Source organism: Dromiciops gliroides, chromosome 4, assembly GCF_019393635.1.
Source record: "Dromiciops gliroides isolate mDroGli1 chromosome 4, mDroGli1.pri, whole genome shotgun sequence".
NCBI classification, from domain to species: domain Eukaryota; kingdom Metazoa; phylum Chordata; class Mammalia; order Microbiotheria; family Microbiotheriidae; genus Dromiciops; species Dromiciops gliroides.
The window spans coordinates 68,069,181-68,085,160 of record NC_057864.1 but is presented as its reverse complement, the minus strand read 5'-3'; the positions used below and the strand labels follow the sequence as shown (position 1 = coordinate 68,085,160).

The 15,980-nt window shown below is 36.4% G+C and overlaps 1 protein-coding gene across 5 annotated transcripts in view; it reads left to right on the top strand.

The window, feature by feature from the left end:
* COP1 (COP1 E3 ubiquitin ligase) overlaps positions 1–15,980 on the top strand; it is a 240,336-nt gene that overhangs the window by 53,601 nt on the left and 170,755 nt on the right. For all 5 annotated transcript variants that reach the window (XM_044004926.1, XM_044004924.1, XM_044004923.1 and 2 more), the window contains 2 exons: positions 9,593–9,652; positions 13,145–13,221. In XM_044004926.1, the coding sequence (XP_043860861.1) occupies positions 9,593–9,652; positions 13,145–13,221 (137 nt within the window). The remainder of the gene's footprint in view (positions 1–9,592; positions 9,653–13,144; positions 13,222–15,980) is intronic.

Genomic DNA, 15,980 nt, shown 5'->3' with positions numbered 1-15,980 from the left:
ACCTTTTGGTGATGACCTTCAAACTTAGCTATTTTAGGTCTTGGATGAAAGTCCCTTGCTGGACTCACACTGAAGCCTTTTCAGATTAATAGGGCCTAACAGAATTTATACTCTACTTATACCCCCACATTCACCTCTGTTCTGTGTGAAGCTATTGTAATAAAACTGTCTTTAAACACTAATATTTTAAATTTAGGTTTTTATTTAATTTAGTTTTTTTTCCATTCAGTGGAATCATTTGATGTCTTGATGTGTCATTTGATATGAGTGTAATAGGGTTACCCTCTCTCCAAGATATCTATAATAGATATTGGTTGTTATACACTGTTATTCTTTCTTAGATTCAGAACTCTGATCTTTTGAAGGCAAATTTGATCCAGTGGCTTGTCTGTTGCCTTTGCCAGTTTGTGATTGATTCCTATCCAGGAAATTGGCAATAGAGTTGTATAGTTGTATAGTTCTCGTCTTTTCATTGGGATTGCTTGAAAGTCCTTTATTCCATTAAAGGTCTATTTTCCCCCGTAGGATTATAGTCAGCTTTGCAGGGTAAGTTTTTCTTGTCTCTTTTACCTTTGTAATTATCTTCCAAGATTTTCTCTCATTTATAGTAGAAATGGCATGATTTTGACATGTCTTTTATTACTACTTCTTTTTGAATGCTTATATTTTTCTTTGATATCGGGCCTCTAGATTTTGATTGATATTCCTGGGACTTTTCCTTTTGGGTTTTCTTTCAGGAGGTGTCTGGTGAATGTTTTCTATTTTCATTTTACTTCCTGGTTCTAATAAATCTGGGCAATTTTCATTTATGATCTTGCCCCACCTTTCACTCCCTTTTTTGAGTCATAGTTTTCTAGTAAATCCAGTGTTTTTTAAGTTATCTCTACTTAACCTCTTTTCCAGGTCAGTTGCTTCTTAACACATCTTCTATTTTCTTTGATTTTTCATTCTTTTGATTTTGTTTTAATATTTCTTGCTTTCCTATGCATTCATTGATTTCTGTTTACTGTTTTCTAATTTTTAGCAAGTGTATTACGTGGGTAAAGTTTGTATCTTTTCTTTTCTTTTTTTTTTTGTTTTTTTCGTTTGTCTGTTTGTCTGTTTGTTTTGTGGGGCAATGAGGGTTAAGTGACTTGCCCAGGGTCACACAGCTAGTATGTGTCAAGTGTCTGAGGCCGGATTTGAACTCAGGTCTTCCTGAATCCATGGCCAATGCTTTATTCACTGCACCACCTAGCTGCCCCCTGTATCTTTTCTAAATTGTTTATTCTTCTTCTAGTTCTTTCCTCAAGAGCTTTTATTTCTTTTTCTTTTTCTTTATATTTTTGGTAGGAAAACACCTATTTCCTTTCAAGTCTGCTTGCAGTTATTTTTTGTTTTGTTTTGCGTTTTGTTTTGTGTTTTTTTGGCTTTTTTTTTTTGGGTGGGGCAGTGAGGGTTACGTCACTTGCCCAGAATCACACAGCTAGTAAGTGTCAAGTGTCTGAGGCCAGATTTGAACTCAGGTCCTCCAGAATACAGGGCTGGTGCTTTATCCAGTGTGCCACCTAGCTACCCCCTCTGCTTGCAGTTATTATGGTGTTATTCTCACCTTTCTAGGTATTTCTAGATTTGCAATAAGTTTTTATTTCTCCAGCTTTAAATTCCTCAATTGGAATTTGGCTCCAGAGCTACATTGAGCTCCCTGCTGTATTTGTAGGTAGTGTGGTGAGGCCTTCTTGATCTTTCTCTGGCTCTTCTTCTTTTTTTTTTTTTTTTTTAGTGAGGCAATTGGGGTGAAGTGACTTGCCCCGGGTCACACAGCTAGTTAAGTGTTAAGTGTCTGAGGCCAGATTTGAACTCAGGTACTCCTGAATCCAGGGCCAATGCTTTATCCACTGCGCCACCTAGCCGCCCCAAAGGTTTGTTTTTTTTTTTGTTTTGTTTTTTTTGGTGAGGCATTTGGGGTTAAGTGACTTGCCCAGGGTCACACAGCTAGTAATTTAGTAATTGTTAAGTGTCTGAGGCTGGATTTGAACTCAGGTCCTCCTGAATCCAGGGCCAGTGCTCTATCCACTGCGCCACCTAGCTGCCCCCTCTGGCCCTTCTTCTTAATACCTCCTGGGGTTAAATCTCCCTTTATCTCTGAGGTTCAGAGGGCTGGATATTTAGGGCCCTTTGTGGCATGCCCAGGACTAGGTGCTAGGACCCTTGGGCTCAAGATTTTCCAGTGTGTTTCCAGGCTGCATATTTGTTGGCACTGCCCGTTGCTGTTTCTCTGTACATTGGAGATCCCTACTGTGGCTTGCTTGAGGGAGACTTTTATTATTCCTCTGGACACAGCCTTTTAGTGTGTAGACACGCCCTGCAGTCCCTGCTCATGGAGACTACTTTTCCTTTTCCCCTTGTACTCCCGGCTTACATCTTGTACACTTTGGGAGTGGAAAAAGCCGCTAACTCTGCTTTCTCATTGGGTTTTTGATCAGTGTTCAGACAGTTGCAAATTTTAGGTCTTTATTGGAGGAGGCACTTGAGAGCTGGGCAACCTGCCTTCCATTCGGGCAGACATTTTGTCCAGAAACACATTAAATTGAGTTTTCTTAAATTGTTCAGGGGGTTTTGCTTTGGCAATACTGAGGAGGTATGCAATGGGGTGAGGGGACCAATTAGGAGATCATTGTAATAGGAAGACTTGAAGTGAGGTAGTGGGTTTGGGAATAGAGAGAAGGGCTCATATATGAGAGAGGCATTCAAGGTAAAAATGGCAAGATTTGGCAGATGATTAGATGTATATGGTGAGTAGATGAAGATGACCACAAGGTGACAAACCTGGAACACTGAACCTGGGTTGTGCCCTTAACAAAAAACAAAACAACAATGTTAGATGAGAGGGTGGGGAGGGAGGGAGGAAGGGAAGGAATAATGAGTTCTGTTTTGAACATGGAGAACTTGAGATTGGTTCACCCAATTTTAAATGTATGTTTTAGTGGCTTTTTTCCCCCAGATAGTTTTGCTTTTTGTAATGTTTTAATGAATGTGTGATATCAAGGAATGTTAAGGGGTCCTCCTAATTTGTCTTTTTAAGTTGTCATTTTCTAGAAACACTGGACCCAGAGGATGCAGGAGGCCCTGAGTTTGTTAAGAACACCCCCCCCCCCCCACACACACAATGTGTTATTTTTATCCCAAGCTGGACTATCTGTATGTCTATGGGAGTCAAGACAGATATCATCAGTATATCAGTCAGCACTAGGTTGAAAAACTGTAGGTGTAACCCTGTAAACAAGCCAACCATCATATCTTCATGGTCTAGTAGTTCCCAAGGGAAAACAATGCCACTTTTGCCACACCTTGCCCCCTTCCCTTCAAAAGATTTTTTCCCCCCTCTCCAAACTTTACTGCACCTTTTCCCTTTCCTATGTCACTCCCCTTTAGGAGGATATTTCTGGTTTCTTCTCCTTCCTTTGTTGTACTAACATAAATATGCAAACTTATGTATGGATTGTGAAATATTTGTTCTGACTTTGGGTTTCACTTGCATGTTCATTTCTCTTGTAATAAACCCAATTTCATGAAAGTTTGTGAAGTTGTGATTGCCTGTTAACAGTGAAGACAACTTTTGTTAGCTTTTAACTTCAGTGAATTCTATAGATATTTTTGCCTATTTGTCCAGGTCTGCAAAAGAAGAAGCATTTTAATTTGTGTGAATTAATTTGAGGAGTGGTTTAAAAAATAAAACTGGCCCATTCATAAATATTTAATGTCTCTGCAATTATTTAGGTTGTTTCTCATTTTGATCATTATGATATTAGAGTCAGGTTTATATAGGTTTGTTCCCAAATATTTTAAGATTGAGTTGTTGTTTTTTAATAAATTTCTTTTTTTATTATGTTACTTGATCTTTGTTACTAGTAATAAAATCATTTTTTCCCCTGTTAAACTCATTCTGAAACTTTGTTCAAATTCATTTATTGTCTCCATTAATTTTTTTGGCTGAAACTTTTGGATGTTCTTGTTACATTAATATGTTGTTTGAAAGTAAAATTTTTGATCTCCATTTCTAAAGTAAATCTCCCTTTAATATATTTTCCTTATCTTACTGCAATTAGTAGAATTCATAATACTATTTCAAATAAAAGTAGTTAGTATAGGCATTTTATTTTTAGTGGGAATACTTTAAATGTTTCTCTGTTATTTGTTGGCACTTGGTTTAAGGTAGTATTGATTGTGCTGAAAAAAATTATTCGTTAGCCTTTATTTTAAGTGCTTTTAAAAATCATGAATGATTATTGTATTCTATGAAAAGCTATTTTTTTTATTTACTCATGTAATTGTATGGTTTTTATCCTATGTTGATACTTTTTCTGATGTTCAACCTGTATTGTGTGCCTGGCATAAGCCCAGCTTTGTTGTGATGAATTCTTAATGTGCTGGTATTTTTTAAAATTTTCTATTATTTTTGTGTTTATATACTTTAGTAAAACTGTACAAAAATGTGTTTTAGTATGTATGTGATCATTTGCTGTCTTAAAAGTACACTATATTTACTTCACAAAGGTACATAATGAGCTTATATTTATATTAATGAATGTAACGGTGATTATTTGACTTTAGAAAGATGAAGAAATTCTGCTGCAAGTGGGATTTGTTCCCATCCCTGTTTGATGCTTTGCCTTTTTTGTTGTTGTTGAAGATTTGTCTTCTTATATTACTAATTTCTGCCTTATAATTTAATAATTTATATTTTTATAGGTAATTTTCCACTTCCTTTGGTTTTCTAGTTTCTTAGAAATATGGTATGGCATTTCCCTAATGATATTCTTAATTACAAGTTTTAAATCTGTAATTTTACTGGTTCATGTTTTCTCTTTTTCTCTTATAAAGCTAATATTTTGTGCTTTGTATTTGGTCTTTGTTAAAAAAATTTGAGTTTTATTTATCAATTATTCTTTGATTTTCTATTCTGTTCTTATAATCTCTTTTTAATTTGTTTTAATGCTTTCTTGTGTCTTTTTTAGTGCCATCTTCATTTATTTTCTACTTTTCTTAGACATTTAATATAAATTTGCCTCTAAAAATGGCTTTTTATGCATTATGTAAATTTTATTATTTGGTTTTGTTATTTTATTTTAAATAATTTTTCCAGTTTCTTCTTTTAACCTAGTCCTTGTTTAATAAATTTTCTCAGTTTCCATGTAATTTAGAACTTTTGCACATGTTGTTTAGCATTTTATTCTAATTTATGATATGAAGGTGATGGTGCTGGAGCTGTGTTTTGAAGGAAGAGGGAGATTGTAGGAGGTGGAGGTGAGGAGGGAAAGCATTCCAGGCAAAGGGGACTCTGTTTTTAGCACCACAGTATGTGACTCCTGTTGACATTTTCAGTCTCTTCTTATTATCTTTGCTTGTGATGTCTTCCAGACAAACTGAACAATTGCTTATCCCATGACATTTTGTCTCTTATTTGTCCAGGCTGTCTGGACATGCCTAGAATACTCTCCTTTTCCTGGCCTCCAAGAATTCTTAGTCTTCTTTCCTCAAGACCCAACTCAAGTGCCACTTCCGCCTATTTGAAGCCTTTCCAGTTTTGTTTTTGTTTTTTTACTTATCTGGCTACATGTTATATCATTTTCCTGTCCCTGTCCCTCTCTCACTCCCTAAGTGGAATGTAACAGCCTTGAGGGCAGTCTTTTGTTGTTCTTGTGTATCTAGCCACTCACAGTGCTTTATATATAGTTTTTATTAAATTGTTATTAAGCTCATAGGAGTGTTGCTCCTTTGAAAGTAACTCCAGTAATGTTGCTTTGTCTAAGATCACATTTTTTATGAAAAAAGTTAGAGTATACTGATATTGTCATGGTTAGGACCCTTGTTTAGATAGTTTGTTTTAGGTGAAGTAAATTAATTTAATTCTTTTTCTCATTACAGTACTTTGTTTAATTGACATTGATCTCCAACCTCAAATTATTATCCATATTAGGATTTTCTATGGTCTGCAGAAGGATTGTAAATGATCCTTTTTAAAAATGGTTTTTCAACATGAAGAAAACAATTCATGTAAGGAGAAAAGGTATGAAGACTAATTGGCATCTAGTTGAAGGTCACGTTGTTGGGCGAGGAGTCAAGGGAACCCGTGTTCTAGCTTCATTCTTGCCATTGACTTTATGTGACCTTAGGCAAGTTAATGAACCTTTCTGGAGACTTGGTTTCTTTGATAAGATAAGGTGGTTGGACTAGATGATTTTCTTTAGCTTTAAAATGTTGGTTCATTGAGTGCAACTACTACACACTTAAGATAATTGCCTTTTGTCTTCCTCATACATATTTACATATATGTGTGTGTATTTATGTAGAAATATATTCTTATATCCTGACTCCCTCCCCCCTCCCCACAGTAGCACCCCAGAAGAAATGTGGGAAGGTATTATCACTTCTTTTTCATTGTAAGGCTTTTCAAGATGTACCAGCTGATCAACAAACAGTTCTGCAGAGGTGGAGTTTGTTATGACCATTTTTTTGGTAACAAACTCCTGAAAGCTCTGGGCTGGGAGGTTTGGGACTGAACAGTTTGTAGAATCTAATGGTGAAAGTAATTTTTTGTATTTTAATGATTGTAATATATAAATATAACTGATTTTAAAATAATTGCTATTTCCTAGCTTGGTTTCATTTTAGGCAAAGTATAATTAGTGTCAAATTTAGGTTACAGCAAGAAAAGACTGGGTACCACTGTCTTAGTCCCTATCCCTTGGAATTAGGATTCTTCTGGTTAGTTTATCTGACTTCTCTCTAGTCCACTCTCATATTATTACAATAAAAATCACTCTTTGGGTTTCTAGAAGAATTAAAATTATGTTGACTTTTGGTCATATTAGAGCTTCACAGCCATCCCTCCTCAGCTCAGCTGTTACAACTATGGCTCTGTTCTTGGAAGTTTTTGTTTCTTCTCTCCTTTCTTTGGTCTTTAACATAGCTTCTGCTTTGGGAGCCTTTTTCTGTCTGTGTCAGTACATCCAGAATTGTATTTTTTTCTTTTAACTTTTCTTCGTAACTTTTCTCTAAAAGCACCCTATACCTTTCCATACCTCCTTGCGTCTACTGGCTAGTCATTCTACCCCTATAAAATGCATCTTGTTCTATTATTGATAAGCATTGTGTTTATTTAACTTATATGCACAGCATGTGAAATGCCAGGCTGGATGAATCAAAAACCAGAATTGAGGTTACTGGGAGACATAATCAACAATCTCAGATATACAGATGATACCACTCTAATAGCAGAAGATAAAGTGGAATTAAGGTGAAAGAGGAGAGTGTAAAAGCTGGCTTGAAGCTGAAAAACTATTAGAAAATATATGACTTGGCAACTGGTCCCATCACTTCCTGGAAAATAAGAGGGAAAAGAAATGTAAGGGGCCAGCTAGGTGGCGCAGTGGATAAAGCACCAGCCCTGGATTCAGTAGGACCTGAGTTCAAATCTGGATTCAGACACTTGACACTTACTAGCTGTGTGACCTTGGGCAAGTCACTTAACTCTCATTGCGGGGGGGGGGGGGACGGGGGACGGGGGACGGGGGACGTAAGCAGTCAGGTTTTATATTCTTGTGCTCAAAGATCACTGCAGTGACTACAGCCTTGATATTAAAAGACACTTACAGAGATAGCAATATTGTTTGATGAAGAACTGTGAATGACTTGACTACTTGACTATTCTCAATAGTATAATGATCCAAGGCAATTCCAAAGGACTATTGATGAAACATACTATCTACTTCCAAAGAAAGAACTGATGTTGATGGAACAGACTGAATCATGCTATTTTTCACTTTCATTTTTTCTTTTAATCGTTTTCTTGTACAAAATGACAAATATGGTCATGTTTTACCTTTTATGTTTTACCATATATGATTGCCACCTCAGGGAGGGGGAAGGGGAGTGAGGGAAAGAGGGATAAAAATTGGAACCCAAAACTAGAAATAAAAATGTTTATTATTTAAAAAAAAAGAAATTAAAAGATATTTGCTCCTTGCAAGAAAAGTTGTGGGAAATCTGGTCAGCATACTAAAAAGCAGAGACGTCACCTTGTTGACAAAGGTCCATATAGTCGAAGCTGTGGTTTTTCCAGTAGCAAAATATATCTGTGAGAGCTGGACTATAACAAAATGATGCTTTAGAATTGTGGTACTAGGGGGCAGCTAGGTGGCACAGTGGATAGAGCACCAGCCCTGGAATCAGGAATACCTGAGTTCAAATCCAGCCTCAGACACTTAACACTTACTAGCTCTGTGACCCTAGGCAAGTCACTTAACCCCAATTGCCTCACTGAAAAAAAAAAAGAATTGTGGTACTAGAGAAGACTGGAGAGTTCCTTGGACAGCAAGGAGATTAAATCACTAAATACTTAAAATTAATTTAGGCATTAATTTATTAATTAATTTAAAATGACTTTGACTGGATCGTCAGATGGTGAAGCTGAAGCTTAAATACTTTGACCACATGATGAGAAGACAGGACTCATTGGAAAAGACCCTGATATTGGGAAAGCTTGAATGCAAAAGGAAAAAGGGCATGGCAGAGGATGAGGTGGATAGAAAGTGTCATGGAAACAATGAACAAGAACTTGGACAGACTTCAAGAGATAGTGGAGGGTAGTAGGGCCTGGCTGTGGTCCGTGGGGTAATGAAGTCAGACACAACTGAACAACAAGAAGTAGTCAATAGAGTGTTGGACTCGGAGTCAGGAAGAACTCAATTCAGATGTTGCCCTGGCCTTTTTTTTTTAGCTATATGATCACAAATACAGGACAATCTATTTCCCTTTATAGAAATGCCTAACAGATTATTTTACAAAGAACTCACCCAGGACAAGCAATCACACGGAGGTCAGAAGAAGTGATACAATGATACTCTCAAGTGATACAAGTGATACACTCAAGGTTTCTATGAAGAACTCTGGAATCAGTTGTAAGAAAAGAGAGACTGGCACAGAATGATCCAGCGTAGCATGCCTGCATCAAAGAAGGTTCTGTGCTCCAAGAACAAAGCAGAATTACAGGAGCTCAAAAGAAGTGATATACACAGATTTAGATATCTCTACTCCAAATGTTCATATGGACTATTTGAGCTGGACCTGTGATGGAGCCTTCTGAGATTGTAATGGTCTGATCAGCCACAGTTAGACACACTGTTCCTTGACTCCGACATAGTGATGTATTTAGGTTCTTTTCTAGCTTGAAGGACAACAACTGACTAACTAGAACATTAACCAGTCACCTAACTTATCTGATTTTCCCAAGAAAAAGGAGTTCCTATTCCTTGATACATCTCTATAATTTCTCTGCTGTGATTTTCACAATCCATATTTACATACTAAAATAACTTCTTTCCTTCCTGTGGAAATCTCCCCTTTTAACCTTTTAAAATAACATTTAAAAAAACATAGAAATAACTGAGACCCCCTACCTCACCAGCTCTTTTGAGGAGGGGATTATTTTATAATTTATTACTTTGGTTACCTGAATTGGGCCAGTGTGTAAGAGAGAAGAGTTAATTTGTGGCTGTGGTGATGCCAATTCAAGTTACTTTAGATTTTTCTTTTCTCCTTTTCTCCACAGCAACTGGAACAGATCCAAAAGGAGCTAAGTGTACTGGAGGAAGATATTAAACGAGTGGAGGTGAGGATCTAGACATTGTTAAAACTTTGGAAAGTTTTCACATCCATCAAATTTCCATCTTTATTGAATATGTTACATTTATAGAATTCGTCTCTGTAAAGAAGAAAGTAACAGATGTCACTCTCACTTTAATCAGTACATTTACTGACCAGGATTAATTTTTGTGGGGAAAAAAGGTTGGAACATGTTTTTAGGCTACAGTCTATGTTTGTATTCATGCTACCACATTTTTTGCAGCTGGATAGAGAAAATATAAAATATTAGCCATACAAAACATATGCTTCTAAGGTAGGATGATAGAATCATAGAGCTGTAAGAGCTCTTTGAGGCCTCTGATACCAACCCCCCATTTTACAGAGGAGGCAACTGAGAAGAGAGCTTTATTGATTTACTTAGTCACCCAGCTTTAAGTGCATGGTGAGGCAGGATTTGAGCTTAGGTCTTCCTGTCCATTATGCCTCTACAAATTACCTGTCAAGACTAAAACTCTTGTTACTGTGTAATTAAATGTATTTAGACAGTCTTTTAAATCATATTGCTCCACATATGACAATATAATATATGCAAATCTGATATCAAAATGAATTGCCTAGCAGATGAAGTCCAGGGCTGTCTACCAGAACCACTATTTTCCAATGTATCTTTCTTTTGAATTTGTACAACAGTCTAACTATGAAGGATCCTAATATCAATAACTGTGCACAGGTCCTAGTCTTTGACCCAGGCTCCCATTGCCACTTTAGCACACTCTACCTTTAGCATCACACAGCAATTTCTCTTCCATTGAAGTTCATTCATACTTATTCTAGATTATCATTAACTTCCAATTCCCAGATCATTTTCTCTCCTTTCTCAGAGAGTTCAGCACCTAGCTCACTCTTCTCTTTCTTAGCTCTTGCTCTTGTCCTAGAGCACTTCATGATTCACATTGCTCCTTCAGACTTCTTAATTTACTAATTCTTCACTCTCTTTAAATCCCATGACCAATTTCTTTATTATATTTTAGCCACACACTTAAGGATATTCATGTCCTAGATCTCACCATTATATTCATATATGGTCCACTTTAATGAAAAAATTCTGATATTCCATCTCTTTGTATTCCCCACCCTTCCTAAACCGATTATTTGGAGACCTCTAATCCTTTAGTATTTTAGCATTTTCTTAGTTAGCCCTCCTTGTGACTTTACTTTATTCTCTTTTCAGTCTTGACTTACCAATTCAACTTCATGCTGTCCTCAGCTGTTGAATCCTGTGCCTCCTTTACCCATGTCCACTTACCTCTTTGCAAACCTTAGCCCTGGATTACTCTGAGCATCTACCTCCTCCTCTCATACATGGAAGTCATACAACTGTGCTGATAGGGTATATTACAAATCCATATAATTTTATCTCAGCTGGGCCCTCACTGTAGCAAGACAGTCTTTTTAGTCTTCCTTAATTGAATCCCTATCTCAGCCTCCATAGAATCTATTCTCTCTCCCCCCCACCCCTGGGACAATGAGGGTTAAGTGACTTTCCCAGGGTCACACAGCTAGTAAGTATCAAGTTTCTGAGGCCGGATTTGAACTCAGGTCCTCCTGAATCCAGGGCTGGTGTTTTATCCACTGTGCCACCTAGCTGTCCCAGAATCTGTTCTGAGGTTGGAAGAGACTATTCAAACTTCCACAAATTCCACTCTCCACCACTACTTAGCTTGAGGCCCATACATTTTTGTTGGGGGGAAAAAAAAAAAGATGAGTTCCCTCTTTTCTCATTTTCTTCATCTTAAAACAATTTGACATCATACCTCACTCTTTTTCTTTTTCCTAGTGATAATGAAGTGGCCCATCTCCTTGCCTTGGTCAACTCCTTGATCCCATCTTTATTTTCTAGCATTTGAAACATCAGTCATCCCTTCTCTTTCTAATCTTCTACCTTTCCCTATGTACTGATTCCTTCCTACTGTATTCAAATATGCCTTTGTCCACTTTATCCTTAAATAAACTTCCCTAGTCACTGTCTCCTCAAGATATTGGCTGATAACTCTTTTTCTTTTGCTCAGCCAAACCAATAGGACAAAAAAACCCAAACAACCCCAACTATTTACGATTACTGCTTCTGTATCCTCTTTACTCACTCCCCAGCTCTGTGCAATATGGCTTCTGATTTTATCACTCAGTTGAATAATGTTTAGTTGCTAGATCTGATGGTCCTTTCTTAGTCTATGTCCTGCTCAACCTAAGTTAGAAACTGTTTATCACCCTCTCTGGGTTTTGTGACACGTCTTTGTTCTTGATTTACTTGTCTGACTGTTCTTTTCATTTTTCTTTTGCTGGATCTTCTTTATAGTTTGCTCCATAAATACTGGACATTTCCAAAAACTCTATCTCTGTGCCCCTCTGCTCTTCTCTCTGTTCTCTTTTGGTAACCTTGTGAGCTCACATAGACTGAATAATCTTCTCTATACTGATTTCTATATCCAGGTTTAGTCTTTTCCTTGAGCTATAGTCCTGTATCATTAAGAACCTATTGGATATTTCAAATTGCAATGTCCCAGAGTGTCCCAAAACTGGACACATTACCTCTTCCTACAAATCCATCCAATTTCCATATATCCCAATTTATATTCTTCCTGTCTCCCTGCTTCATAACTTTTACATTATCTTCACCTTCTCTGTTTTCCTTGTGTTCATTATTCATTTACTTGCCATTGTACATCCTACTCTTCTCTTTCAGAGTAATTTCAATGCTACTAATATTAAAAATGTCATTGAGTAATATTAATACTCTACAAGAAGCAAATAATTTTTTAGCTGAAACTGAGAATTTTATTTTTTACAAACAAACAAAAAAACCCATAACTTCAATGGACTGCTTATGCTTTTTTCCCCACTTGGCCCCCCTCTTGTTTACCTCTCAGTTTCTGCCCATTCTTCATGGACAAATTCAAGTACTCTTTTCCCTGACAGAGTTTTCCCTCATATTTCTGGCCAGAAGTAATAATATTCTCTGGTGGAACTATCACAATGCTTTGTACCTCTTGGTTGTGCTTTCATATTAATCATACCTTGATTCCATTTACCTATATACATGTATTACACCCCTTAAGAGACTAAATTCTCTGACAGCAGAGTCTGTATCTTGTTATTCTTGGTATTCCCTCATAATACCTCACACATAGTAAGTAAGCACTCAAATCAACAATATTTTTTATATTAACGCTAATTTTAAAACAACTGTATAAAATTTAATGACAAGCAGAAAATGTTTTTTTAACCAAGTATGTAGTTGCTTTTTTGTTATCAAATTTGTATTACAGTGGGGCTGTGATCTTATTAATATGAGTACTTCTTTGAGTGATACAAATCATAACCACCTATGTCCATATTGCTTGGCTTTTGTCCTACTTCAGGTCTATATCTGGACATTCATCTGACATTTTTAGGGGTCTTACTTGCATTTTCTTGACAGTTTATATTTTATCTGATTTTTTTTTTTTTGTCTTTTTAGGAAATGAGTGGTTTGTATTCCCCTGTCAGTGAGGATAGTACTGTGCCTCAGTTTGAAGCTCCCTCTCCATCACACAGGTAAAGCTTCAAGTTCTCAATGATCTGAGATTTGTATTAGAATACACATATGGTACTAGTGTTTGGAAGCCTTACCATATAGTATATCAAACTTTATAGAAATTACTTTTCAATAAGGTTTAAAAATTAGATTCAAGTAATCCATTCATTTTCTTAAAGTTCTGTATTTCCATGTCAGGAATAATTGGTGAAGAGACTGCTATAATACTGTGTATGTTTTTTTGTATTTTTTTTTGGTGAGGCAGTTGGGGTTAAGTGACTTGCCTAGGGTCACACAGCTAGTAATTGTTAAATGTCTGAGGCTAGATTTGAACTCAGGTCCTCCTGAATCCAGGGCCGGTGCTCTATCCACTGTGCCACCTAGCTGCCCCATTGTGTATGTTTTTACTGAGTATCTTGCAATACTGGTTTCTTCAGCTATTTAGTGAATTAGAATCAGCAAATAAAAACTTAAGTTGCAGCATATTAAATACACACCACCTATATTATCCTTATTATTGATTTCACTTTTATTCTTGGCATGAGTAACAGAGTATACAATCTGTCATGAATTGAATGAATGACTATCTTTTGACAATACTAATCAATTAAAGACCGTGGTGGTTTATTGAAAGACATTTATGGAAGGACCACATTCAGCTGTTAGTATCAGCCTGATAAGTTATCAGGAAAACTGGTGTGAAGCCAAAAGATGCCTATAAGCATTTATGTAAGTTTAAAGGGGAACATCACTTAAGTCCTTGAGCTTTGATTTCCTCATCAACAAAATGGGGACAGTAATATTTGCAATACCTGTCTCAAAAGGTTGTTAGGAAAAATCACTTTGGAGACCTTAAATAAGACACTATTTTAAATAGATAGAGAAGAATGTGAGTTGGTCATGTAGTGAGAAAGAGGGATACATGATGGATAACCTGTATGCTCCATTTGTTTTCACCCACTGTAAAGAAAATAGCCCTAGTTACATTGGTTTGCTAGGTTGCACAGTGTAGAATGCTGGGACTGAAGTCAGGAAGACTCGTTTTCCTGTGTTCAAATCTGGCATCAGACATTTACTAGCTGTGTGACCCTGGGCAAGTCACTTAATCTTTTTTGCCCAGTTCCTCATCTGTAAAATGATGGGGCATGAAGAGTTGGACATGAGTAAAATGACTGAACAACACATTGGGTTAACCTCTTGTGGAAGAATAAGGAGAGGATATAACACAAGAGTCACACAGGTTAAGAAATGGATGGATTGTAATGTTCATTGTTGGATGGAGTTAGACACATCAGATCATAGATCCATCACTGTATACTTTAGAGATTGGGAGATTAAGTTTAATCTTTCATGTACTGTACTCAATTAGCAGATGTTTTCTTCATCTTAGATCTCATTACATTAACATTATATACATAAGGGCAGCTAGGTGGCACAGTGGATAGAGCACTGGCCCTGGATTCAGGAGGACCTGAGTTCAAATCCGGCCTCAGACACTTGAGACTTACTAGCTGTGTGACTCTGGGCAAGTCACTTAACCCCAATCGCCTCACCAAAAACAAAACAAAACAAACAGAAAGAAAACATTATATATATATAAGCTATTATATTAGACAGGCCTTCTCTCATTTCTTTACCATACTATAAATGTACCAGCATATTTGTGATTGAATTATTCACTAATGTTTTAAAGTTTTCAAGCCTACTTCTGATGATTCTAAATCCTAATTTTCCAGCCTTTCATCTTTCCCAAATCCTCATCATAATGATGTTTAGGATGAGATTTCTGAAAGGACATTTGATTTTCTTTTAGATGCTGTAGAAGCAATGCAGTACTTAGATGCTGTGTTAAGTGAATGGGCTGAAGGGTGTAGAAAACTAACTTTTTTGACATAATTGTTAAATGAAATCTATGCTTATAGCTTTTAGGTAAATTTTTAATTAAAGCCATAGACATCCTACTCCCCTCTTCCAGAGTAATATCAGTAGTATTAATATTCATGTTACAGAGTAATATTAATATTCTTTAATAAGTAATTTAACTGGGGGCAGTTAGGTGGTGCAGTGGATAAAGCACTGGCCCTGGATTCAGGAGGACCTGACTTCAAATTCGGCCTCAGATACTTCACACTAGCAGTGTGACCTTGGGCAAGTCACTTAACCCTCATTGCCCTGGCGCCCCCCCCCCCCCCCATTAACTAATAGTTGGGTTTTGTTTTTTTTTTCTGAAACTGGGGAGTTTTATTTTTTAAAAACAAAATTGAAATTACTTTTAGTGGGTTTTCTTTCCTGAAAGTTTGACATGAGCCTGTTTTTTTGTTTGTTTGGTTTTTGGTCTTAATAGAATAAAAAAACCCAATTCTTAGAACTAAACTATACTTGGAAAATGATGTTTTGAGTAAATTAATATATTGCAAGTGGGTGGGACTGTTATACTGGATTGAATTTAATCTATTGAGGTTAACAAAGTTTATTTAGGTTCTTATAATTGTAACTGAATACAGATGCAAATGAATAGCTCTTTGGAAAGTAAAAATTGACAAATTATCATTGGACTAAGAAGTTATTAACTTAGTGTAAACCTGCTTTTGTAGTTCTTTTGATTTAGCATATTATATATGCTTACTTTTTAGATTTGTTACAATAAAAGTACCTTGGTATGTACTTTCTCTTATTTTAGAATCTTTTCCACAATTCTTATTTGTGGCCTTTGTTATCCCTGTGTTCTTGCACTTCTTTCTATTGTTATTTCTAAATGAGATATGATTATCCTATATTT